This window comes from Asterias amurensis, chromosome 6 (assembly GCF_032118995.1).
Source record: "Asterias amurensis chromosome 6, ASM3211899v1".
Taxonomy (NCBI): domain Eukaryota; kingdom Metazoa; phylum Echinodermata; class Asteroidea; order Forcipulatida; family Asteriidae; genus Asterias; species Asterias amurensis.
In genome coordinates this window covers 20,452,973-20,480,498 of record NC_092653.1, presented here as the reverse complement: position 1 = coordinate 20,480,498, position 27,526 = coordinate 20,452,973, and the positions used below count along the sequence as shown (strand labels likewise).

General features: G+C 38.3%; 2 protein-coding genes and 1 pseudogene across 2 annotated transcripts; all 3 read left to right on the top strand.

The window, feature by feature from the left end:
- Positions 1–1,224: 1,224 nt before the first annotated feature.
- Positions 1,225–5,872, top strand: LOC139938714 (uncharacterized). Its single transcript, XM_071934331.1, has 4 exons — positions 1,225–1,254; positions 2,436–2,517; positions 2,699–2,769; positions 3,419–5,872. Exons 1-4 carry the CDS (start codon positions 1,225–1,227, stop codon positions 5,504–5,506), a joined length of 2,271 nt encoding a protein of 756 aa, XP_071790432.1. The 3' UTR covers positions 5,507–5,872.
- Positions 5,873–18,042: 12,170 nt separating this feature from the next.
- Positions 18,043–22,461, top strand: LOC139938407 (uncharacterized; annotated as a pseudogene).
- A 584-nt stretch (positions 22,462–23,045) lies between these two features.
- Positions 23,046–24,221, top strand: LOC139938713 (uncharacterized). The gene has a single exon (XM_071934330.1). The coding sequence runs from the start codon at positions 23,046–23,048 to the stop codon at positions 24,219–24,221; it is 1,176 nt and encodes a 391-aa protein (XP_071790431.1).
- Positions 24,222–27,526: the final 3,305 nt, after the last annotated feature.

The following is a 27,526-nucleotide window of genomic DNA, read 5'->3' as shown; positions in this document are numbered from 1 at the left end:
AACAGCGATCAATCATGGTTCGATAATAGGAAAAGAAATCAGTAGAAGATTAGCGACAGAGCGGTTAGAAGATGAATATTTTTTAATTGCTTGATGGTTGGATGGGATTTCAACGCGACATCCTAATCATAATCGCTAAAGGGCCTGATGAGTTTTGATCAAGCTAGGTGAGTTGTTTGTCGGCAATTACATTACGGAGAAACAGGTCAAAACAGGACAACAGGGGTATCACATTTATTTTTTTTATTTTTTGTAGATTCAAGTGCCAAAATGTCTCTATTTTCCGTTGTTACTTCCTTTCTGATTAATAACGTCATCAAGGGGTTAAAGTTTGCTGGTGTAGATTGTGAGAGAAATAAATCAACAAAAGTTTAAAAACAATGTTTGCGTAGGTTTGTTACACGGAAAGTTGTGCATAGAAGTTCTCTAAAATTTGCTGTCATCGCAACGGCAAAAAATACTTCAAAAGTGATTGAAAACAATCACAACATACCTTTGAAAATGAATACGAGTGTCTCCGTTACCTACAGATAACTTCTGCACCTAAAAAAGAAACTTTGAAAAATTCAATCACTGTAAAGACCTTTCTTTTGTTAATAAACAAACCGCCTTGGTTGGCATGGCCGGCCGAATGTTAGTAAAACACTTAATCGTAAAAACAGATGTTTTATTTAACAATATTCAAAATTTTCTGCAAACTTTTAATCAAGTAGAATCTCTTTATAAATAGCCGATTTGTGTGTGGTGTGTGTGTGATTGTGTGTGTGTACTTGTCATCGCTGCAAACCGAGCTCTTCTGTGTGAATACACACTCGCACATCGAGGACTTTTAGCACATCGAGGACTTTTAGCACAGCGAGGACGTCCTCGCTTTTAAAAATTGTGATAAATGCAGCATTATAGCCAGTTTGGACGCCACTGAGATATCTAAGCTTTTGGGACTAATCCTCGGTTTACGTCATTTACGAGAGGAGTATGTGTGAGTTAACACCATTCTGTTGCCGGTTAGCACTCTTGGATGGTTACATCGCCCTCTGTTGATATGAAGTTTCCTTCTTGTAGGTAGTAGAGGCGGCCATTTCTAATTCTGAACTCATTTATGCATGACGGTTAGCTTATTCGATTTGAATCGGGTAGCGTGGCCGGTTGCAGCTGTCATGGGGACGCATCATAAACATTGAGTGCGTTGCATCCACCAGGACCCTAGAGTCAACCATTCGACCCATGGCAGCTCTCGAGAGAAGACAAGAAATGGTGAGTGATCTGAGTGTAAATAAATTTCCATGTAATCCTTACTGTACTGACTACATCACTATACTATATATAGTCGTTTGACCAGTTAACGATTCCTTACACTTGTCATCAAACACATAATTAAATGATTTAGGACATGACCAATTTATGTTTATGCATGTGATTAAGAAATAACCCCTAAGAATACGTACCCCAGTTGGAATTCCACAAGTTCATTCGAACCAAAGTCAATTTGTACCCAAGTAAATTCGTACCCGAGTCAATACGTACCCAAGTTCATTCGTGGCCAAGTCAATTCGTACCCGGGTGTACTGATACCCAAGTAAACTCGTACCTGAGTAAATACATTGGTTTGCTACTGATTCAGAATAGAAAAAACCCATCCCTAACCGGTCAAATGGTTAACGGGTGCTCACGACCCCTCACGACAACTCACGACAATGATTTTTAAATGCACTTTAACAGAACATTTGAACGTAATTCAACCATTAAATATGTGCACGAGAGTCATATGCATCAAAATCACTTTAAAACTGTTGAATAAATTGTATGTGTCACTGTTAAAAAGTTGTTTTTTACCCCGAATTTACTAACGAACGGAAATATTCGCCATTTTGTCTTTCGATGTACTTGGACGATTCTATTAAACCGCAGGGGGCAAGGTCATTTCTGAGCGCTGAGTGTTAAGTTTTCGTATTGGTTTTAGCTGCTGATTGTTTCTTTCTTGTTAGTAACTAAGCCGCCACTCTGGAATTCGAAGTTAAAAGGAGAAACTGAAATATAATATTGTTTTAAACTCCATGAAAGACATTTTTCACAAGAGTAAATACTCATCTTGCATATTGTATCACCCTTGCGGTATAATAGAATCGTCCAAGTGCGTTGAAAGACAACATGGCGGATATTGCCGTTCGTTACTAAATTCGGGGTCACAAACACCTTTTCTACAGTTACAAATACAATTGTTTTCACAGTTTGAAAGTGATTTGGGTGCATATGACTCTTGTGCATATATATATTTAATGTTTGACTTATATGTAAAAATGTTCTGTTAAAGTGCACTGAAACATTGTTGTCGTGAGGGGTCGTGAGTTGTCGGTATTTAGTGCGACCCTTATGACATGTTCCACTAAACCGATCGACTTTTGTTCGATGAATAATGTATATGTTACATAATTTAGTATGAAGAAGGGGACAGCGTAATGGCACTGTGGCCTCCAGACTCGTCATGGTATCCAGCTGTAATCACCTCCATAACCAAAGGTATTTAAACAAGTATCATTACTTTTGTACTGTGGACACACGAAATTACAGTTCCACACCCTTATTGTGATCCACATCACGTGAAGAGCACGTTTTAAAGATGGCACAAAGTTGTACGTTTCCCCCACCCCCCCCCCAAATGAAATACAAATTAATAAACCGTTTGCCTTTCATTTTTCAGGGAAGTCGCTGATCAAGTACTGTGTGCGTTACACTGATGATGGCATCACACGCTCCTTATTTGAGCACCAGGTGAGTAAATGATGATGTCATGTATTAATTCCATCGATATTAATTGAATAACATGCTATGTTTCTTCATAATACATTATGTTCTGTACAATTGAGACGTTTTTCCCAAGGTTGACGTGTTGAGGCAAACAAATGTCCTCTCTAAATGTAACAGAGTGCAAAAAACACTTGCTGTTTCCGGCAAGCGACTCGCTTTATAGTAAAAGCTGCATAATAACCAATCCGTGCCACATTGAGTACAATGATCAACACAAATATGCCTCAAAATTGCGTGGCATTCGTTTTACCTCGTCGACAAACACGGTCAAAACTTGGACTCCCATAAATGGACGACTGTGTTCGTTCGCGACGTAAAATGAAAACCGTGCAATTTGGAGTGATACTTGTGTGGATCATTATATTCTACTTGTAAAACATCTTTCTAACCATATGCATTTCATAAGAAACGGTTTCAAATGCTTTTCATAGACCAACTCGACCGATCCAAGGCAACGTGTTCCTTTAAGTTCTGACTAGCCTAGTGCTTATGTATTATTTGCCTATCAGTTTAAGGGCACACTGATCCACTCAACCGTATATATTTAATTTGTGTCATAATCCTAATCATATCTCAGTGGTGTTAATTATGTCATTTATCTTTTCCTTGCTAGCTGGCCCATCAAACATCAGGTTTTCAGTCTGATACTTCAAGGTCTGTCAACCCCAACACCAATTGCAGGGATGACGATGACCCACAAGCTATTTTTCAGTCTGATCCTTCAAGGTCTGTCAACCCCAACACCAGTTCCTGGGATGACAATGACCCACAAGCTATTTTTCAGTCTGATCCTTCAAGTTGTGTCAACCCCAACACCAGTTCCTGGAATGACGATGACCCACAAGCTAGTTTAGAAACTGCCCAGCTTCACCAAAGCAATGAAGCTGTAGGATGTGAAACAAATGATTCTAGTGAGAAGTGTGCCGTAACAGTCATGCAGACCGATAATGTCGGTGGACAAAGGAAATGGGACAAAAAACACTATTGCTTTTACTGTGATGAGCCTCAGGCCAAGTTACCTCGTCATCTTCAGTCGCGTCACAAAGAGGAGAGGGAAGTTGTAGAGATAGCATCGGAGACCGATGTTAGTGCCCGCAAGAAACTTCTGTTATACATCCGCAATATTGGTAATCACATACACAATTGCCAAGTCCTTAGAGAGGGAAAGGGTGTCCTTATTATAGTATACAGACCAAATCATGAGGCATCTCCACACGCATATGGACCATGCATACATTGTTATGGCTATTACGTGCGTCTTGATCTTTGGCGTCATCAGTGCCCACTTAAGCCTGCGCTCCCTGCACAGACTGATGGTAGCAGTAGGATAGGTCGTGTTAGGGGGCAAGTAGCTAACAAGAGTGATTTGTTAAAACCACCCCCTGCTGGTGTATCTTTCCAGTTGAACAAGGTTCTTAGTTCTATGAGGAGAGACAGTGTTGGTCTGATTGTCAAGAATGATTCTTTGATTCTGGAAGTTGCCAAACGTGAATACCTTAGACTTGGCCACGATGTTACACAACATGGCTACATTCGGAACAAACTACAAGAACTTGGTCGTCTTGTTATACAACTGAGACAAAACACCCACCAACCAAATGCATCACTGGAAGTATTCGTGCATCCCCGCCATCTGAATGATATCGTCAAGGCTGTTCATGATGTCGCCGGCTTCAGTGAAGGAAAACAGATGTATCACGTTCCATCTCTAGCACTCAAGATTGGACATTCCATCAAGAGATGTGCACTCATACTTCAAGCAAGTGCTTTAGAGTTTAATCTTAGGCAAAAAGCGGAACAGGCCGAACAGTTAAGGCAGTTATGTGAAATAAAGTGGCCAGAACTTGTGTCAACCCCCGCACACAGAACACTGTACCAAGGAAAGCGCAACAAGCGTGCTGATCACCCCACAAATGCAGATGTGGTGAAAATCTCATCGTTCCTTCATGAAACTGGCAACAGGGAAGTGCAGCTCCTACACTCTGCTAAGGGCCATGAAATTACACCAGCTTGGAAGAAATTGAATGAAGTCACACTGTGCCATCTCATTATCTTCAACCGCAGACGACAGGGGGAAGTATCCAAAATGAAACTGGAAGATTTTCACAAGTGCAGTAGTGCAGCCATTGTGAATGGTGATTGCGTGATGACTGATCTTGAACGGCATCTCTGTAAAATGTTCAAAGTCATTCAAATAGTTGGTAAGAGGGGCAGAACTGTTCCTGTGCTTCTTGGTACTGATGTGATGGCGTGGTTGAAGGCTCTGGTCGCAAATAGAAATGCAGCTGGAGTGGCACAAGACAATATGTTCTTATTCGCACGAAGTTGTTACGGAGGCTCAGGTCATATACGAGGAAGCGACTGTCTACGAGCATATGCAAATCAGGCGGGCCTTGAGAATGCTGATAGCATGCGGTCTACAAAGCTTCGTAAACATGTAGCGACTGTTTCACAAATTCTGGCCTTGAATGAACATCAGCTTGAAACACTTGCAGACTTCATGGGTCATGATTTGCGGGTCCATCGTGAGTACTACCAGTTGCCAGACACTGTCCAGAGGGTTACCAAACTGTCTAGACTTTTCCTGAGCTTGGAGAGAGGCAACTTAGTTTCGCAAAAAATAAAAGAAACGGAGTACACTCTTTGCTTAGCAGTTTATAAGATTGATACAAAGTTAAGATCAATCTTAATGCTTCGGTGAAATCAAAACAGCGCGACACTCTCGCGGTAGCGCGGGTTTCCCACAAGTACTTCTAATAATGGGTTTTTTGGGTTTTTTTTAACAAAATCAACAAATTGTGGTTTCTTTGTTACCAAAATAGCGATCTTTTCTTGATTTGCACCTATGGCTTTCCATAGTGTTCTAATCTGGGTTGGCAAAAACTCGGGCTGTGATGTTGCAAAAGAAAGGTATGCCTTGTTTAAAAACACCGATAAAGTTTAACACCAAAAAGCGGAGATCGCCACTAATGTGTACATAGAAAACAGCAACTCGTGCTTCACATGCGTTGTGATGTCAGTACTACCGACCTTTGAACCCTTCAGGGGATTTTTGCTATGGGGCACCCATAGAGTTATATAAGGCCGTGTCCGAAACGACGACTTCGGCTACAGCTGCTACGTCTAGATCAGCGCGTCTACCAGTGTTGAAGAATAGGCAAACGCGCGCGATCTAGCCGTAACTGTAGCCGAAGTCGCCGTTTAGGACACGGCCTTAACTCTATGGGGGGCACCATATTTAGGTGTTCGGCCACCAGCCGAACAACTATTGTTATTGTTCTGTTTTTTTTTTTTTTTTTTTGTTTTTTTTTTCTGCGTGTTCTTCTCCTCGAACGTTCTCGCGCGATTTTCGCAAAAACTAAAGCTTGTATGAACCTGAAACTTACCACATATATTGATCTTAATGAGTAGACGAAACAGCAACATTTTTGGAATGATGACGTCATTGATGACGTCATTACGTTCAAAAAAACGCTAAAAATTGGAGAGTTCATATCTTGAGAACTACAAATGCCACACAAGATATTTGGTGCATATAAAAGGTCTTGTAATTAGCTACAAAAGTCGTGCACAACGTGACCTCATGTGACTTTTACTTCCGGTTGAAATCGGAAGTTCAAAATCGCCATTCATGTATGTGAATGCTACTATTGTATTGTGGGTGTGTGGGTGTGTGTGCGTGTTGTTCATGTAGGCCTACATTGTATCCATGCTCTACGACAAAACAGCACTGCGTGGCTGTGGGCATTACGGGTTGTGTATACACATGCAGACTCCGTTGAAGGCGCGCGTAATTCAAATTCCACTACGCTGGGATTCGCCTCATCTTTCTTCGTGCGATTTTGAACAAAATGTTAAACTACTATGAACTTGAAACTTATCATAAACATGAACCTTCATGAGTAGATGAACCCGCAACTTTTTTGGAATGATGACGTCATCGATGACGTCATTACGTTAAATAAACGGTAAATAATTGAAAAATTCATATCTTGAGAACCACAAACGCTACGTACAAGATTCTTTCACTACATGAAACCTCTTGTAATGTTCTACAAATGTTGTACACAACGTGACCTCATTTGACCATTCACCCGAACACCCTGAGTTTGTACACAAACTCTCAATTTCTAGTTTTAGACTGTTTTCATGTCGAAATTATATGTTTTCATGTCTATGGCTGTGGGCTGTTTGCTGCATTTTAAGGTTTTACTGTGGATCGATTTGGTATAGCGGTAGATCTCTCGACTTCGGAGTCAATGGTCCCCCGTTCGTATCCTAGGCAGAGATGACAGTATTTTGTTTACATTTGAAATTTTCAGAATTGATAGGGGATGCAGATATTTATGAGTGAGATTTTTCCTAGGTTTTTCTGTGAATCGATTTGGTCTAGCGGTAGATCTCTCGACTTCGGAGTCAAAAGTCCGCGTGCGAATCCTAGGCCAGGATGTAAATACCTTTGTTTACACTTTGACATTTTCAAAATTTGTAGGGGATGTAGATATTTATGAGTGAGATATTTCCTAGGTTTTTCTGTGGATCGATTTGGTCTAGCGGTAGGTCTCTCGACTTCGGAGTCAAAAGTCCGCGTGCGAATCCTAGGCCAGGATGTAAATACTTTGTTTACACTTTGACATTTTCAAAATTTGTAGGGGATGTAGATATTTATGAGTGAGAATTTTCCTAGGTTTTTCTGTGGATCGATTTGGTCTAGCGGTAGATCTCTCGACTTCGGAGTCAAAGGTCCCCCGTTCTTATCCTAGGCAGAGATGACAGTATTTTGTTTACGTTTGAAATTTTCAGAATTGATAGGGGATGCAGATATTTATGAGTGAGATTTTGCCTAGGTTTTTCTGTGAATCGATTTGGTCTAGCGGTAGATCTCTCGACTTCGGAGTCAAAAGTCCGCGTGCGAATCCTAGGCCAGGATGTAAATACCTTTGTTTACACTTTGAAATTTTCAGAATTGACAGGGATGCAGATATTTATGAGTGAGATTTTTCCTAGGTTTTTCTGTGAATCGATTTGGTCTAGCGGTAGATCTCTCGACTTCGGAGTCAAAAGTCCGCGTGCGAATCCTAGGCCAGGATGTAAATACTTTGTTTACACTTTGACATTTTCAAAATTTGTAGGGGATGTAGATATTTATGAGTGAGAATTTTCCTAGGTTTTGCTGTGGATCGATTTGGTCTAGCGGTAGATCTCTCGACTTCGGAGTCAAAGGTCCCCCGTTCCAATCCTAGGCAGAGATGTCAGTATTTTTTTACGTTTGTCATTTTCAAAATTGATAGGGGATGCAGATATTTTTTGGTGAGATTTTTACTATGTTTTTCCGTGGATCGATTTGGTCCAGCGGTAGATCTCTCGACTTCGGAGAAAATGTTCGAATCGTTCGAATCCTAGGCAGAGATATCAGTATTTTGTTTACATTTGACATTTTCAGAATTAATCAAAATTAATCTAAGCTCAATCTGAGCAAATTAAAAAAATTGACATCTCAGATCTCGCTTAGATTTCTAAGTACAGAATTAATCTAAGCTCAATCTGAGCAAATTTAGAAAATGATCATCTCAGATCTCGCTTAGATTATAAAAAAGTAGCTTCAAAAACACCCTTGTTTCTAAGTACGAATTTAATCTAAGCTCAATCTGAACAAATTTAAAAAATGATCATCTCAGATCTCGCTTAGATTCAACCAGTAGCTTTAGAATGCCAATATTCTTTAGTACAGAATTGATCTCGGCTCAGTCTGAGCATTGTTTCTTAGTACAGAATTAACATCGGCTTAATCTGAGCATTTAAAAATATAATCAACTCAGCTCTCTTTTAGATGCAACCAGTAGCTTCAGAACACCTTTTTTTTTCTTAGTAAAAAGTCAATCTGAGATCAATCTGAGCAAATTTTTAAAATTGTCATCTCAGATCTCGTTTATATTCATCCTGAGCAGACTTAAAAAATGATCATCTCAGATCTCGCTTAGATTCAGCCAGTAGCTTCAAAACACCCTTGTTTTCAAGTACATATTTAATCTCGCTCAATCTGAGCTAGTTTAAAAAATTATCATCTCAGATCCCGCTTAGATTCTACCAGTAGCTTCAAAACACCCTTGTTTCTAAGTACGAATTTAATCTAAGCTCAATCTGAGCAAACTTTAAAAATGATCATCTCAGATCTCGCTTAGATTTAACCAATAGATTTAGAATGCCTATAAAGTACATATTTAACCTTGGCTCAATCTGAGCTAGTTAAAAAAATGATTATCTCAGATCTCGCTTAGATTCAACCAGTAGCTTTAGAATGCCCATGTTTTACAGTACATGTACATATTTAATATCGGCTCAATCTGAGCAAATTTAAAAAAATGATCATCTCAGATCTCGCTTAGAGTCCACCAGTAAATTCAAAACACCTTTGTTTCTAAGTGCAGAATTAATCTAAGCTCAAGCTGAGGTAGTTTAAAAAATGATCATTTTAGATCACGCTCAGATTCAGCCAGTAGCTTCAGAACACCCTTGTTTCCAAGTACAAATTTAATCTAAGCTCAATCTGAGCTAGTTTAAAAAATGATCATCTCAGATCTCGCTTAGAATCAACCAGTAGCTTTAGAATGTCCATGTTTTATAGTACATATTTAATCTCGGCTCAATCTGAGCTAGTTAAAAAAATGATCATCTCAGATCTCGCTTAGATTTCTAAGTACAGAATTAATCTAAGCTCAATCTGAGCAAATTTAGAAAATGATCATCTCAGATCTCGCTTAGATTATAAAAAAGTAGCTTCAAAAACACCCTTGTTTCTAAGTACGAATTTAATCTAAGCTCAATCTGAGCAATCTATAAAAAATATTGACATCTCAGATCTCGCTTAGATTATAAAAAAGTAGCTTCAAAACACCCTTGTTTCTAAGTACGAATTTAATCTAAGCTCAATCTGAACAAATTTAAAAAATGATCATCTCAGATCTCGCTTAGATTCAACCAGTAGCTTTAGAATGCCAATATTGTTTAGTACAGAATTGATCTCGGCTCAGTCTGAGCATTGTTTTTTAGTACAGAATTAACATCGGCTTAATCTGAGCATTTAAAAATATAATCAACTCGGCTCTCTTTTAGATGCAACCAGTAGCTTCAGAACACCTTTTTTTTCTTAGTAAAAAGTCAATCTGAGATCAATCTGAGCAAATTTTTAAAATTGTCATCTCAGATCTCGCTTAGATTCATCCTGAACCTTCATAACACCTTTGTTTCCAACATAATTAATCTAAGCTTAGATTCAACCAGTAAATTAAGAAAACCTTTGTTTCTAATTCAAAATTAATCTAAGCTCAATCTGAGCAAATTAAAAAAATTGTCATCTCAGATCTCGTTAAGGTTCATCCTGAACCTTCATAACACCTTTGTTTCCAACATAATTAATCTAAGCTTAGATTCAACCAGTAAATTAAGAAAACCTTTGTTTCTAATTCAAAATTAATCTAAGCTCAATCTGAGCAATCTCTTTTAGATGCAACCAGTAGCTTCAGAACACCTTTTTTTTCTTAGTAAAAAGTCAATCTGAGATCAATCTGAGCAAATTTTTAAAATTGTCATCTCAGATCTCGCTTAGATTCATCCTGAACCTTCATAACACCTTTGTTTCCAACATAATTAATCTAAGCTTAGATTCAACCAGTAAATTAAGAAAACCTTTGTTTCTAATTCAAAATTAATCTAAGCTCAATCTGAGCAAATTAAAAAAATTGTCATCTCAGATCTCGTTAAGGTTCATCCTGAACCTTCATAACACCTTTGTTTCCAACATAATTAATCTAAGCTTAGATTCAACCAGTAAATTAAGAAAACCTTTGTTTCTAATTCAAAATTAATCTAAGCTCAATCTGAGCAATCTCTTTTAGATGCAACCAGTAGCTTCAGAACACCTTTTTTTTCTTAGTAAAAAGTCAATCTGAGATCAATCTGAGCAAATTTTTAAAATTGTCATCTCAGATCTCGCTTAGATTCATCCTGAACCTTCATAACACCTTTGTTTCCAACATAATTAATCTAAGCTTAGATTCAACCAGTAAATTAAGAAAACCTTTGTTTCTAATTCAAAATTAATCTAAGCTCAATCTGAGCAAATTAAAAAAATTGTCATCTCAGATCTCGTTAAGGTTCATCCTGAACCTTCATAACACCTTTGTTTCCAACATAATTAATCTAAGCTTAGATTCAACCAGTAAATTAAGAAAACCTTTGTTTCTAATTCAAAATTAATCTAAGCTCAATCTGAGCAATCTCTTTTAGATGCAACCAGTAGCTTCAGAACACCTTTTTTTTCTTAGTAAAAAGTCAATCTGAGATCAATCTGAGCAAATTTTTAAAATTGTCATCTCAGATCTCGCTTAGATTCATCCTGAACCTTCATAACACCTTTGTTTCCAACATAATTAATCTAAGCTTAGATTCAACCAGTAAATTAAGAAAACCTTTGTTTCTAATTCAAAATTAATCTAAGCTCAATCTGAGCAAATTAAAAAAATTGTCATCTCAGATCTCGTTAAGGTTCATCCTGAACCTTCATAACACCTTTGTTTCCAACATAATTAATCTAAGCTTAGATTCAACCAGTAAATTAAGAAAACCTTTGTTTCTAATTCAAAATTAATCTAAGCTCAATCTGAGCAAATTAAAAAAATTGACATCTCAGATCTCGCTTAGATTTCTAAGTACAGAATTAATCTAAGCTCAATCTGAGCAAATTTAGAAAATGATCATCTCAGATCTCGCTTAGATTATAAAAAAGTAGCTTCAAAAACACCCTTGTTTCTAAGTACGAATTTAATCTAAGCTCAATCTGAACAAATTTAAAAAATGATCATCTCAGATCTCGCTTAGATTCAACCAGTAGCTTTAGAATGCCAATATTCTTTAGTACAGAATTGATCTCGGCTCAGTCTGAGCATTGTTTCTTAGTACAGAATTAACATCGGCTTAATCTGAGCATTTAAAAATATAATCAACTCAGCTCTCTTTTAGATGCAACCAGTAGCTTCAGAACACCTTTTTTTTTTCTTAGTAAAAAGTCAATCTGAGATCAATCTGAGCAAATTTTTAAAATTGTCATCTCAGATCTCGTTTATATTCATCCTGAGCAGACTTAAAAAATGATCATCTCAGATCTCGCTTAGATTCAGCCAGTAGCTTCAAAACACCCTTGTTTTCAAGTACATATTTAATCTAAGCTCAATCTGAGCAAACTTTAAAAATGATCATCTCAGATCTCGCTTAGATTTAACCAATAGATTTAGAATGCCTATAAAGTACATATTTAACCTTGGCTCAATCTGAGCTAGTTAAAAAAATGATTATCTCAGATCTCGCTTAGATTCAACCAGTAGCTTTAGAATGCCCATGTTTTACAGTACATGTACATATTTAATATCGGCTCAATCTGAGCAAATTTAAAAAAATTATCATCTCAGATCTCGCTTAGAGTCCACCAGTAAATTCAAAACACCTTTGTTTCTAAGTGCAGAATTAATCTAAGCTCAAGCTGAGGTAGTTTAAAAAATGATCATTTTAGATCACGCTCAGATTCAGCCAGTAGCTTCAGAACACCCTTGTTTCCAAGTACAAATTTAATCTAAGCTCAATCTGAGCTAGTTTAAAAAATGATCATCTCAGATCTCGCTTAGAATCAACCAGTAGCTTTAGAATGTCCATGTTTTATAGTACATATTTAATCTCGGCTCAATCTGAGCTAGTTTAAAAAATGATCATCTCAGATCTCGCTTAGATTTCTAAGTACAGAATTAATCTAAGCTCAATCTGAGCAAATTTAGAAAATGATCATCTCAGATCTCGCTTAGATTATAAAAAAGTAGCTTCAAAAACACCCTTGTTTCTAAGTACGAATTTAATCTAAGCTCAATCTGAGCAATCTATAAAAAATATTGACATCTCAGATCTCGCTTAGATTATAAAAAAGTAGCTTCAAAACACCCTTGTTTCTAAGTACGAATTTAATCTAAGCTCAATCTGAACAAATTTAAAAAATGATCATCTCAGATCTCGCTTAGATTCAACCAGTAGCTTTAGAATGCCAATATTCTTTAGTACAGAATTAACCTCGGCTCAATCTGAGCATTTAAAACAAAATAATCAACTCAGCTCTCGTTGAGATGCAACCAGTAGCTTCAGAACCTCTTTTTTTCTGAGATCAATCTGAGCAAACTTAAAAAATGATCATTTCAGATCTCGCTTAGATTCAACCAGTAGCTTTGTATAATGTCCATGTTTTAAAGTATATATTTATTCTCGGCTCAATCTGAGCTAGTTTAAAAAATGATCAACTCACATCTCGTTTAGATTCAACCGGTAAATTAAGAAAACCTTTGTTTCTAATTCAAAATTAATCTAAGCTCAATCTGAGCTAATTAAAAAAATTGACATCTCAGATCTCGCTTAGATTTCTAAGTACAGAATTAATCTAAGCTCAATCTGAGCAAATTTAGAAAATGATCATCTCAGATCTCGCTTAGATTATAAAAAAGTAGCTTCAAAAACACCCTTGTTTCTGAGTACGAATTTAATCTAAGCTCAATCTGAACAAATTTAAAAAATGATCATCTCAGATCTCGCTTAGATTCAACCAGTAGCTTTAGAATGCCAATATTGTTTAGTACAGAATTGATCTCGGCTCAGTCTGAGCATTGTTTTTTAGTACAGAATTAACATCGGCTTAATCTGAGCATTTAAAAATATAATCAACTCGGCTCTCTTTTAGATGCAACCAGTAGCTTCAGAACACCTTTTTTTCTTAGTAAAAAGTCAATCTGAGATCAATCTGAGCAAATTTTTAAAATTGTCATCTCAGATCTCGCTTAGATTCATCCTGAACCTTCATAACACCTTTGTTTCCAACATAATTAATCTAAGCTTAGATTCAACCAGTAAATTAAGAAAACCTTTGTTTCTAATTCAAAATTAATCTAAGCTCAATCTGAGCAAATTAAAAAAATTGTCATCTCAGATCTCGTTAAGGTTCATCCTGAACCTTCATAACACCTTTGTTTCCAACATAATTAATCTAAGCTTAGATTCAACCAGTAAATTAAGAAAACCTTTGTTTCTAATTCAAAATTAATCTAAGCTCAATCTGAGCAATCTCTTTTAGATGCAACCAGTAGCTTCAGAACACCTTTTTTTTCTTAGTAAAAAGTCAATCTGAGATCAATCTGAGCAAATTTTTAAAATTGTCATCTCAGATCTCGCTTAGATTCATCCTGAACCTTCATAACACCTTTGTTTCCAACATAATTAATCTAAGCTTAGATTCAACCAGTAAATTAAGAAAACCTTTGTTTCTAATTCAAAATTAATCTAAGCTCAATCTGAGCAAATTAAAAAAATTGTCATCTCAGATCTCGTTAAGGCTCATCCTGAACCTTCATAACACCTTTGTTTCCAACATAATTAATCTAAGCTTAGATTCAACCAGTAAATTAAGAAAACCTTTGTTTCTAATTCAAAATTAATCTAAGCTCAATCTGAGCAAATTAAAAAAATTGACATCTCAGATCTCGCTTAGATTTCTAAGTACAGAATTAATCTAAGCTCAATCTGAGCAAATTTAGAAAATGATCATCTCAGATCTCGCTTAGATTATAAAAAAGTAGCTTCAAAAACACCCTTGTTTCTAAGTACGAATTTAATCTAAGCTCAATCTGAACAAATTTAAAAAATGATCATCTCAGATCTCGCTTAGATTCAACCAGTAGCTTTAGAATGCCAATATTCTTTAGTACAGAATTGATCTCGGCTCAGTCTGAGCATTGTTTCTTAGTACAGAATTAACATCGGCTTAATCTGAGCATTTAAAAATATAATCAACTCGGCTCTCTTTTAGATGCAACCAGTAGCTTCAGAACACCTTTTTTTTCTTAGTAAAAAGTCAATCTGAGATCAATCTGAGCAAATTTTTAAAATTGTCATCTCAGATTGTTTAGATTCATCCTGAGCAGACTTAAAAAATGATCATCTCAGATCTCGCTTAGATTCAGCCAGTAGCTTCAAAACACCCTTGTTTTCAAGTACATATTTAATCTCGGCTCAATCTGAGCTAGTTTAAAAAATGATCATCTCAGATCCCGCTTAGATTCTACCAGTAGCTTCATAACACCTTTGTTTCTAAGTACGAATTTAATCTAAGGTCAATCTGAGCAAACTTTAAAAATGATCATCTCAGATCTCGCTTAGATTTAACCAATAGATTTAGAATGCCAAAGTACATATTTAACCTTGGCTCAATCTGAGCTAGTTAAAAAAATGATTATCTCAGATCTCGCTTAGATTCAACCAGTAGCTTTAGAATGCCCATGTTTTACAGTACATGTACATATTTAATCTCGGCTCAATCTGAGCAAATTTAAAAAATGATCATCTCAGATATCGCTTAGGGTCAACCAGTAAATTCAAAACACCTTTGTTTCTAAGTGCAGAATTAATCTAAGCTCAAGCTGAGGTAGTTTAAAAAATGATCATTTTAGATCACGCTCAGATTCAGCCAGTAGCTTCAAAACACCCTTGTTTCCAAGTACAAATTTAATCTAAGCTCAATCTGAGCTAGTTTAAAAAATGATCATCTCAGATCTCGCTTAGATTCAACCAGTAGCTTTAGAATGTCCATGTTTTATAGTACATATTTAATCTCGGCTCAATCTGAGCTAGTTTAAAAAATGATCATCTCAGATCTCGCTTAGATTTCTAAGTACAGAATTAATCTAAGCTCAATCTGAGCAAACTTAATAAAATGATCATCTCAGATCTCGCTTAGATTCAACCAGTAGCTTTAGAATGTCAATATTTTTTGGAACAGAATTGATCTCGGCTCAGTCTGAGCATTGTTTCTTAGTACAGAATTAACCTCGGCTCAATCTGAGCATTTAAATAAAAAATAATTAACTCAGCTCTCGTTTAGATGCAACCAGTAGCTTCAGAACCTCATTTTTTCTGAGATCAATCTGAGCAAACTTAAAAAATGATCATTTCAGATCTCGCTTAGATTCAACCAGTAGCTTTAGAATGTCAATATTTTTTAGAACAGAATTGATCTCGGCTCAGTCTGAGCATTGTTTCTTAGTACAAATTTAATCTCGGCTCAATCTGAGCTAGTTTAAAAAATGATCATCTCAGATCTCGCTTAGATTTCTAAGTACAGAATTAATCTAAGCTCAATCTGAGCAAACTTAATAAAATGATCATCTCAGATCTCGCTTAGATTCAACCAGTAGCTTTAGAATGTCAATATTTTTTAGAACAGAATTGATCTCGGCTCAGTCTGAGCATTGTTTCTTAGTACAAATTTAATCTCGGCTCAATCTGAGCAAATTTAGAAAATGCCCATCTCAGATCTCGCTTAGATTATGAAAAAGTAGCTTAATGTCCATGTTTTACAGTATATATTTATTCTCGGCTCAATCTGAGCTAGTTTAAAAAAAATGATCAACTCACATCTCGCTTAGATTCAACCAGTAAATTAAGAAAACCTTTGTTTCTAAATACAGAATTAATCTAAGCTCAATCTGAGCAAATTAAAAAAATTGACATCTCAGATCTCGCTTAGATTCATCCTGTAGCTTCAAAACACCTATGTTTCTGAGTACAAATTTAATCTCGGCTCAATCTGAGCAAATTTAGAAAATGCCCATCTCAGATCTCGCTTAGATTATGAAAAAGTAGCTTAATGTCCATGTTTTACAGTATATATTTATTCTCGGCTCAATCTGAGCTAGTTTAAAAAAATGATCAACTCACATCTCGCTTAGATTCAACCAGTAAATTAAGAAAACCTTTGTTTCTAAATACAGAATTAATCTAAGCTCAATCTGAGCAAATTAAAAAAATTGACATCTCAGATCTCGCTTAGATTCATCCTGTAGCTTCAAAACACCCTTGTTTCTAAGTACAAATTTAATCTCGGCTCAATCTGAGCAAATTTAGAAAATGATCATCTCAGATCTCGCTTAGATTATAAAAAAGTAGCTTCAAAAACACCCGTGTTTCTAAGTACGAATTTAATCTAAGCTCAATCTGAGCAATCTATAAAAATATTGACATCTCAGATCTCGCTTAGATTATAAAAAAGTAGATTCAAAACACCCTTGTTTATAAGTACGAATTTAATCTAAGCTCAATCTGAGCAAATTTAAAAAATGATCATCTCAGATCTCGCTTAGATTCAACCAGTAGCTTTAGAATGCCAATATTCTTTAGTACAGAGTTGATCTTGGCTCAGTCTGAGCATTGTTTCTTAGTACAGAATTAACATCGGCTCAAACTGAGCATTTAAAAAATATAATCAACTCAGCTCTCCTTTACATGCAACCAGTAGCTTCAGAACACCTTTTTTTTCTTAGTAAAAAGTTAATCTGAGATCAATCTGAGCAAATTTTAAAAATTGTCATCTCAGATCTCGTTAAGGTTCATCCTGAACCTTCATAACACCTTTGTTTCCAACATAGTTAATCCAAGCTTAATCTGAGCAAACTTAAAAAATGATCATCTCAGATCTCGCTTAGATTCAACCAGTAGCCTCAAAACACTCTTGTTTCCAAGTACATATTTAATCTCGGCTCAATCTGAGCTAGTTTAAAAAATGATCATCTCAGATCCCGCTTAGATTCTACCAGTAGCTTCAAAACACCCTTGTTTCTAAGTACGAATTTAATCTAAGCTCAATCTGAGCAAATTTAAAAAATGATCATCTCAGATCTCGCTTAGATTTCTAAGTACAGAATTAATCTAAGCTCAATCTGAGCAAACTTAATAAAATGATCATCTCAGATCTCGCTTAGATTCTACCAGTAGCTTTAGAATGCCGATGTTTTACCGTACAGATTTAATCTCGGGTCAATCTGAGCAAATTAAAAAAATTATCATCTCAGATCTCGCTTAGATTCAATAAGCAGCTTCAGAATGCCAATGTTTTATAGTTCATATTTAATCTCGGCTCAATCTGAGCTAGTTTAAAAAAATGATCATCTCAGATCTCGCGGAGATGAATTCAGAAAACCTATGCATAGCCTATTTAGTTTGAAAAGGTCAATGATTCGAACGGGGGACCTCCGATTCTAAAGTCGGGAGATCTACCGTTAGACCAAATCGATACACAGAAAAACCTGGTAAAAACCTCACTTTTAAATATCTGCATCCCATATCATTTTGAAAATGCCAAATGTCAACAAAATATTTAAATCCCTGGCCTAGTATTCGAACTGGGGACCTCCGATTCCAAAGTCGTGAGATCTACCGTTAGACCAAATCAATCCACAGCAAAACCTAGAAAAAATTTCGCATAAATGCATCCTCTATCAATTTTGAAATGGTCAATTGTAATCAAAATATTTACATCCCTGCCTAGGATTCGAACTGGGTGTTGCGGGCTAGGCAACGTAATTTATTTATGCGTGATGTCAGAAGCGTAGAATTTTCTTGGTCAAAGGAGGGCGCTGTTTTGCATCTTTCGCCAGGATCGATCATAACATTCGCCAATATTTTGTTGATTTTTGGATGTGTCCAATGTTGTGAGTACAAAATTAGTTCAATCAAGTTTAAGATTATAAGTTTAAGTATACTCTGCATCAGGGATTATGATAATAAGCGGGTAATCAGTATAAAATGTTGATTGTAAAAGTGGTTAATTTTCTAAGTATGTCGTCAGTTAGATTCACGTGGGTTGCACGTGTGTACTGTGTACTGTACGTTGGGGTATTGTGGCATACAGTACACGGTGGTGTGTGTGGATACGGGTCGAAGGTCAAAGTTGGGATAAAGTTTTGAGATTAAGTTAAGTCACTTGAGTTAAGGCAAAGGGGAATCACACACACTTGGCACACATGTTGTGGGTAAATAGGGATTTAATCAATTGTTGTAAATACATAAAATTGGGATTAATTCGTTATTGTAATTGCTGTAAATCAAATGTTTATATTGTATTGGGTTCATTTGATTAATTGCAGATCGAACCATCATCACACGTTGCTACAAGCAAATGGTATCGTAATAAAGGGTTGGACATCGGTTAATTTTGTCATTGGTGAAAATATTTGAGTACACACGTCACATTAAGTTCGATAACAACGCTATAAAGAGATCTGCAATGGAAAATCAAGAAGATGATATCAATCCAGAAGACTCAGTGAGTCAGTGCAGCGTAAGTACCACCGGCACGTCTGCAAGTAGAAAGGCCAGAATAAAAGTCACGGCAAAAAAGGCTGCACTTGCTGCAGAGTACGCAGCTCTGAGTGAGCAATGAGAGTTGGAGCTACAAGAGTTAAAGCTCAAGCAGAAGAAGGCGGAGCTCCGACTCAGCACCAGAATCTGTTGTTATGAAGCAGAAGAAAAGGTATACGCTCAATTTGAAGATCAGAAGTCAACTATTAGCAATAGTCCCTCACTGCAAGCTAGCCAGCCACTGCAAGCTGAACATTCTTATGAAGAATCAACAACACATGCCCTACCGAACATTCTCAAGAATCACAAGAGAAGCAATCCACCTCTGAGCCCGTCATTGAATTGTTACGTCAAGCAGAAAGACAGCAGAGAAGTCTGATAGAGACATTGCAACTACCAAAGGCAGAGTTGATGTTCTACGATGGAGAACCCCTGAAGTTTTGGGAATTTTGGAGAGCCTTTGAGATAAATGTGGACAGCCCGTCAATAGCTGATGCTGCAAAGTTAACCCGGCTGTTGCACTACTGCAAGGGAGATGCGCGTAAAGTTATTCAAGCATGCTCAGTGATGGATTCCACTCAGGGCTACAAGAGAGCTAAGACGCTGCTGAAGGAGCGTTTTGGAAACAAGCATGAGGTTGCAGATGCCTGGATTCAGAGGGTGACTAAAGGCGTAACCATCTCGGCTCACAACGGCACTGCTCTCAGTGAAATGGCAGACGAATTGAGAGTTTGCTATGAAACCCTACTCGCTGTGGGGTTTGAAGGTGAGATGGCACCTCAGAGTTTCTTGAAGAGCATCGTAGAACGACTGCCGAACTACCTTCAGTACAGGTGGATCCGGATAGTAAGAGAAATTCAGAAGAGGAACGATAGAATACCAGATATGAAAGAACTAGTCTCCTTCATAGAAGATGTGGCTGAAGAAGAGAATAACCCAGTTTATGGATCAATCAGCACGAAGAGCAACCGAGATGTGCCGCAGAACAAAAGTGATAAGCAGAGGTCCAAAGGCACTTTTGCGGTTACCATGGAAACCTATGAGTTTGACACCAAGAAGAATGAATTCGTCACAAGAAAGTGTCCTCTGTGCAAGGAGGAGCACACACTGTTTGGTTGTCAACAGTTTAAAGGTATGAAACTTCAAGACAGAATGAACTATGCAAAGCAGGAGAGATTATGCTTTAATTGTCTCCGCAAGAGCCATATGACAATGGCATGCAGGCTGAATAGAACATGCTCCGTCGCTGGCTGTGGAAGAAAGCACACAAAATTTCTCCACATTCTGCAGCCGCAAGAAGAAACAAATCCGTCAACTACCCAACCAGAGGCCAAAGTTCAAAATGGCTATATCGACTCAGCCGAAGACACAAGCTGTAATAATATCACAGGGGCCAGTAGCAGAAGCGTCCTACCCATCGTACCTGTGAGGGTTCAAGCCGCACGAGGTAAGACGTTTGTGCGGACTTACGCATTGTTGGACACAGGGTCTACAAACACTTTCTGTACCGAGCAGTTAGCTCGAAGTCTTGGATTGAAAGGGACCACGCAAAAACTCAGCCTGACAACGCTTGACAAGATAGACAGTACAATCGATACCACTTTGGTGAGCATAGTCGTAGACTCTGGTCCGACTACAGAAAGACTAGAGATGACAAAAGTGTACACGAAACCAAAGATCAACGTTCATGGTACACACATGGCAAAAATGGACGAAATATCAGGATTGCCTCACTTGAAAGGTATTGATCTGCCGTTTGCTGGAGAGAAGGAAGTTGGGCTCCTGATAGGACAAGATGTTCCAAAAGCACTGATGCCGCTCGAAATAAGGGCAGAAGAACAGCCCTGGGATGGTCATTGCATGGTTCAGTGAACCAAGTGAGCGGGAAAAGACAAGATTTTACCGCTAGTTCCAGCTTCATCCAAGGAGACATCTGCCTTGAAGAACAGTTAGATAAGTTTTGGAAACTGGAAGCATCAGATTGCATAAGTGATGAAAGAGGCATGTCAGTAAATGACCAAAGAGCCCTGAAGGTTTGGAAAGATGGAGTATGTATGGAAGGAGGACATTACCAGTTACCGGTGCCGTTTAAGAAATGTCCACCCAGTTTGCCAGACAACCGGTGGCTAGCTGAGCAAAGGTTGCAAGGTCTCGCAAGAAAACTTGGCAAAGATGATAAGCTGCATTGTAAGTACCAAGAAGGAATCGAGGACTTACTTAAGAAGGGATATGCAGAAGAAGTGGAAGGGCAAGAATGTAAGCCCGATGACAAGCCTGTGTGGTATCTGCCTCATCACCCTGTATTTCATCCTATGAAACCAGACAAATTGCGCATTGTGTTCGATTGCGCAGCCATAAGTGGAGGTGTGTCCCTCAATAGTGAAGTACTGCAAGGACCAGACCTAACAAACAGACTGATAGGAGTATTATTGAGATTTAGACGGGAACCAGTTGCCTTCATGGCAGATGTGGAGGCCATGTTCCATCAAGTTCGCGTGCCTGTAGAAGATCGAGATGTGATGAGATTTCTGTGGTGGCCAGACGGCAAAATGACACAACAGCCCAAGATATATCGGATGTGTGTGCACCTGTTCGGCGGGACTTGGAGTCCAAGTTGCTGCAATTTCGCTATGCGTCAGACAGCCGATGATAACCGGGATGACTTCTCCTCTGAAACTGTAGAGATTGTGAAGCGCAATTTCTATGTTGATGATTGCCTAGTTTCAGTGGAGACCGAAGAGGAAGCTGTGAAATTGTCATCCGAGCTCAAAACTCTACTGCAAAAGGGAGGGTTCAAGTTGACCAAGTGGTTGAGTAACAGACCAAGCGTTCTGAAGTCCATCCCCATAGAAGAAAGGGCTAAACAACTGAAAGATCTTGACCTAAACCATGATGCGCTACCAGTTGACCGAGCACTGGGTGTCAGCTGGGAAGTTGAAAGAGACAGTTTAGGATACAAATTAGCAATCAAAGACAAGCCAATAACAAGGCGTGGACTACTAAGCATTGTGTCATCAATCTACGACCCCTTGGGATATGCAAATCCATTCATCCTGAGAGCGAGACTACTGCTGCAGAAACTGACTCGACTCAAACTAGGATGGGACGAGCCGTTACCAGAAGTGCAGAAACAAGAATGGGAAAATTGGACAGAGGAGTTACCTCGAATGAAGGAATATGAGGTAAATAGATGTGTAAAGCCACACAACTTCGGAACAGTGACAGAATACAAGCTGCACCACTTCGCAGATGCCTCAGAATTGGCTTTTGGGGCGGTGTCATACCTTGTCATGAAAAACACTGAAGATGTCATGCTGAGGCGTGAGTTGGATCTGCCCATAAGTGATTCAATATTCTGGACGAAAGCACGATTGTGCTTCAGTACATTAGAAATGAAGATGGAAGATTTCATACCTTTGTGGCTAACAGGGTAGCCAAAATCCACAATGTAACCGAACCAGCTCAGTGGCACCATGTAGACACAAGTTCAAACCCAGCCGATGAACTATCAAGAGGAATGACAGCCAGTGAGATAAAGAAAAGTTCGAGATGGCCGGAAGGGCCAAAGTTCATCTTGATGGCTGAAGAAGATTGGCCTAAAGAACCAAAAGTAATGGAGCCCCTGAAACAAAGTGATCCAGAGCTGAAGAAACCGAAGGAGATTGCACAGACATATGCTGTAGAGTTGGAAGAAAATAGTGCCACAGCCAAGCTGATCAAGCATTATTCATCATGGCATAAGCTAAAGAAAGCCGTATCATGGGTTTTGCGTGTGAGAAGCTATCTTCGGAACAAAGACAAGTATAAGGAAAACGACATTAAGAAACCACTTAACAGTAGACGAACTCGACAAAGCAGAACAAGCAGTAATAAGATATGTGCAAGGGCAATCCTACCCAGATGAGTACAAAGCACTGCAAGTCACAGTCAACACAGTAAAGAAATCAAGCCCTCTCCATCGACTAGACCCAAAAATCAATGAAAATGGACTAATATGTGTTAGGGGTCGACTGAGGAATTCTACAATGCAGACCCAACTGAAGCATCCTGTAATCCTACCACAAAATCATCACATTGTGGTACTGCTGGTGAGACATTTCCATGCCATGTCAGGTCACTCAGAAAGAAAACATGTTATGTCATTGATGAGAGAGCGATACTGGGTGATTGGAGGAAGAACAGCAGTGCGCCAGGTGTTGCGAGATTGTTTCGTTTGCAAGCGTCTGTCTGCGTCTCCTAACATACAGAAAATGGCTGATCTACCAAAGGACAGGGTGACCCCTGAAAAGCCGCCATTCAGTCACGTGGGAGTGGATTGTTTTGGCCCAATTTTGGTCAAGCAAGGCCGAAGTCAAGTCAAAAGATACGGGTGTATCTTCACCTGCTTAGTGTTGAGAGCAGTTCACATTGAAGTGATCCATTCGCTGGAGACCGACTCCTTCATTAACGCTCTGCAGAGATTTATCGCAAGACGAGGACAACCAGAACTTATCAGAAGTGACAACGGCACAAATTTTGTTGGTGCTGAGCGCGAGCTGAGGGAAGGAATCAATCGTTGGAACAAACAGAAGATTGAGGAATATCTACTGCAGAAAAGGATTAGATGGAAATTCAATCCACCGGCAGCATCACACATGGGAGGATCATGGGAGAGACAGATAAGAACAAGAAAGATTTTGAACACAGTTTTGAAACAACAAGTGCTCTATGATGAAAGTCTCTCAACTATGATGTGTATGGTTGAATCTGTGATCAACGGTCGTCCACTTACTGTAGTTTCAGATGATGTGAGGGATCCAGAACCCATGACTCCAAATCATCTTCTTCTGTTGCGTCCGAGCAATGCTTTCCCCGCGGACGTGTTTGACAAGTGTGATCTAAATAGTCGTAAACGATGGAGACAAGTCCAATATTTGGCTGACCTATTTTGGCGCAGATGGATCAGGGAATATCTACCCACCCTGCAGCAACGTCGAAAGTGGAATGAGCCAACAAGGAACATCAGAGCAGGAGATATCGTGTTAATTGTTGAAGACCTCCCCAGGAACCAGTGGACCATGGGAAGAGTCGTGGAAACCTATCCGGGTGATGACAACTTAGTCAGGACTGCTAAGGTGAAGACTAAATCATCAACACTTGTTAGACCAATTCACAAGTTGTGTCTGCTGGAGTCAGTGGAAGGTCTAGAGAGCATCAAATAGCAGTTGGATGTGAACCACAACAGGAGTGACTCAAGTCTATGGACTGCAATCTGAGGAGTGCTCATTATTTGAGCTTATTTGATATTTGGTAAAATATCGTGCATTGAGGCATGATTTGAGGTGTGAGCCAAGCGCCGCCTCCTTGTGCTAGTTTAATGGAGCAGTTTAGCCAGACCTCTTGTTACCATGGCAACTTCTTTGGACCGTTGCGGAATGTGAACATTTATCGTTGGACATTCTCGACAAACATTGCATTTGTGATAATATGAGTTCACAGATGAACACATCTTCATAAACAGTTTATGGACTGTGAGAACACTAGCTTTGCCAAAGGTTTTGAAGCTTATTAGAGTTCAAGTTTTTTGAAGTTTGCATTATCAGTTCTTGTTACCTGTTGTTATGCGTTTTTTGCTGGTACTGCATTTTTCTGCGTTTTTGGCCAAATTGGGATTTGATTTGTAAAGTTGAGTGTAAGGTAAATGCTCATAAGGACTATGCCCATTTAAGGGGCCGGGATGTTGCGGGCTAGGCAACGTAATTTATTTATGCGTGACATCAGAAGCATAGAATTTTCTTGGTCAAAGGAGGGCGCTGTTTTGCATCTTTCGCCAGGATCGATCATAATATTCGTCACTAGTCAGTCATACTTTCGCCAATATTTTGTTGATTTTTGGATGCGCCCAATGTTGTGAGTACAAAATTAGTTCAATCAAGTTTAAGATTATAAGTTTAAGTATACTCTGCATCAGGGATTGTTGATAATAAGCGGGTAATTAGTGTAAAATTTTGATTGTAAAAGTGGTTAATTTTCTAAGTATGTCGTCAGTTAGATTCACGTGGGTTGCATGTACGTGTACTGTGTACTGTGTACGTTGGGGTATTGTGGCATACAGTACACGGTGGTGTGTGTGGATACGGGTCAAAGGTCAAAGTTTGGATAAAGTTTTGAGATTAAGTTAAGTCACTTGAGTTAAGGCAAAGGGGAATCACGCACTTGGCACACATTTTGTGGGTAAATAGGGATTTAATCAATTGTTGTAAATACATAAAATTGGGATTAATTCGTTATTGTAATTGCTGTAAATCAAATGTTTAAATTGTATTGGGTTCATTTGATTAATTGCAGATCGAACCATCATCACACGTTGCTACAAGCAAATGGTATCGTAATAAAGGGTTGGACATCAGTAAATTTTGTCATTGGTGAAAATATTTGAGTACACACGTCACACTGGGGACCTTCGATTCTTAAGTCGAGAGATCTACCGCTAGACCAAATCGTTCCACAGAAAAACCTAGAAAATATCGCATTGATATCTGCATCCCCTTTCAATTTTGAAATGGACTAAATATAAACAAAATACTGACATCCCTGCCTAGGATTCGAACGGGGGACCTTCGATTCTAAATGCGAGAGATCTTAACGTTAGACCAAATCAATCTACAGAATTACCTAGAAATAAAATCCGCATAAATGCATCCTCTATCAATTCTGAAATGGTCAAATGTAAACAAAATGGTGACATCCCTGCCTTGGATTCGAACTGGGGACCTCCGATACTGAAATCGAGAGATCTACCGCTAGACCAAATCGTTCCACAGAAAAAGCTAGTAGATATCGCATTGATATCTGCATCCCCTTTCATTTTTTAAATGTTCAAAATGTAAACAAAAAATTGACATCCTTTACTAGGATTCGAACTGGGGACCTCCGATTCTGAAGTCGGGAGATCTACCGTTAGACCCAATCTATCCACAGAAAAACCTCGTCAAAAACCTTACTTTTAAATACTGAATCCCCTATCATTTTGAAAATGTCAAGTATAAACAAAATATTGAAATCCCTGCCTAGGATTCGAACGGGGGACCTCCGATTCTAAATGCCAGAGATCTACCGTCAGACCAAATCGATCAACAGAAAAACCTAGAAAAAAATCCGCATAAATGCATCCTCTATCAATTTTGAAATGGTTAAATGTAAACAAAATATTTACATCCCTGCCTAGGATTCGAACTGGGGACCTTCGATTCTGAAGTCGAAAGATCTACCGCTAGACCAAATCGTTCCACAGAAACACCTCGTAAAAACCTCACTTAAATATCTGCATCCCCTATCAATTTTGAAATGGTCAAATGTTAAAAAAATGTTGACATCCCTGCTTTGGATTCGAACTGGGGACCTCCGATACTGAAATCGAAAGATCTACCGCTAGACCAATTTAAAATGTTTAAATGTTCAAAATGTAAACAAAAAATTGACATCCTTTACTAGGATTCGAACTGGGGACCTCCGATTCTGAAGTCGGGAGATCTACCGTTAGACCCAATCTATCCACAGAAAAACGTCGTAAAAACCTCACTTTTAAATACTGAATCCCCTATCATTTTGAAAATGTCAAGTATAAACAAAATATTGACATCCCTGCCTAGGATTCGAACGGGGGACCTCCGATTCTAAATGCCAGAGATCTACCGTTAGACCAAACCGATCCACAGAAAAACCTAGAAAAAATTCCACATAAATGCATCATCTATCAATTTTGAAATGGTCAAATGTAAACAAAAAATTTACATCCCTGCCTAGGATTCGAACTGGGGACCTTCGATTCTGAAGTCGAAAGATCTACCGCTAGACCAAATTGTTCCACAGAAAACCTCGTAAAAACCTCACTTAAATATCTGCATCCCCTATCAATTTTGAAATGGTCAAATGTCAAAAAAATGTTGACTTCCCTGCTTTGGATACGAACTGGGGACCTCCGATTCTGAAGTCGAGAGATCTACCGTTGGACAAAATCGTTCCACAGAAAAATCTAGAAAATATCGCATTGATGTCTGCATCCCCTTTCAATTTTGAAATGGTCCAAATGTAAACAAAATATTTAAATCCCTGCCTAGGATTCGAACGGGGGATCTCTGATTCTACATGCGAGAGATCTACCGTTAGACCAAATCGATCAACAGAAAAACCTAGAAAAAAATCCGCATAAATGCATCCTCTATCAATTTTACGGAAGCCCATTAGCGCCAGTAAAAAATAAATTTCAAATCCGTTATTACGGATTAGCAATCCGTTATTACGGATTGCTAATCCGTTATTACGGATTAGTCATCCGTTATTACGGATTAGCAATCCGTTATTATGGATTAGCAATCCGTTATTACGGATTAGTAATCCGTTATTCTGGATTAATAATCCGTTATTACGGATCCATAATCCGTTATTACGGATTAGCAATCCGTTATTACGGATTAGTAATCCGTTATTCTGGATTAGTAATCCGTTATTACGGATCCATAATCCG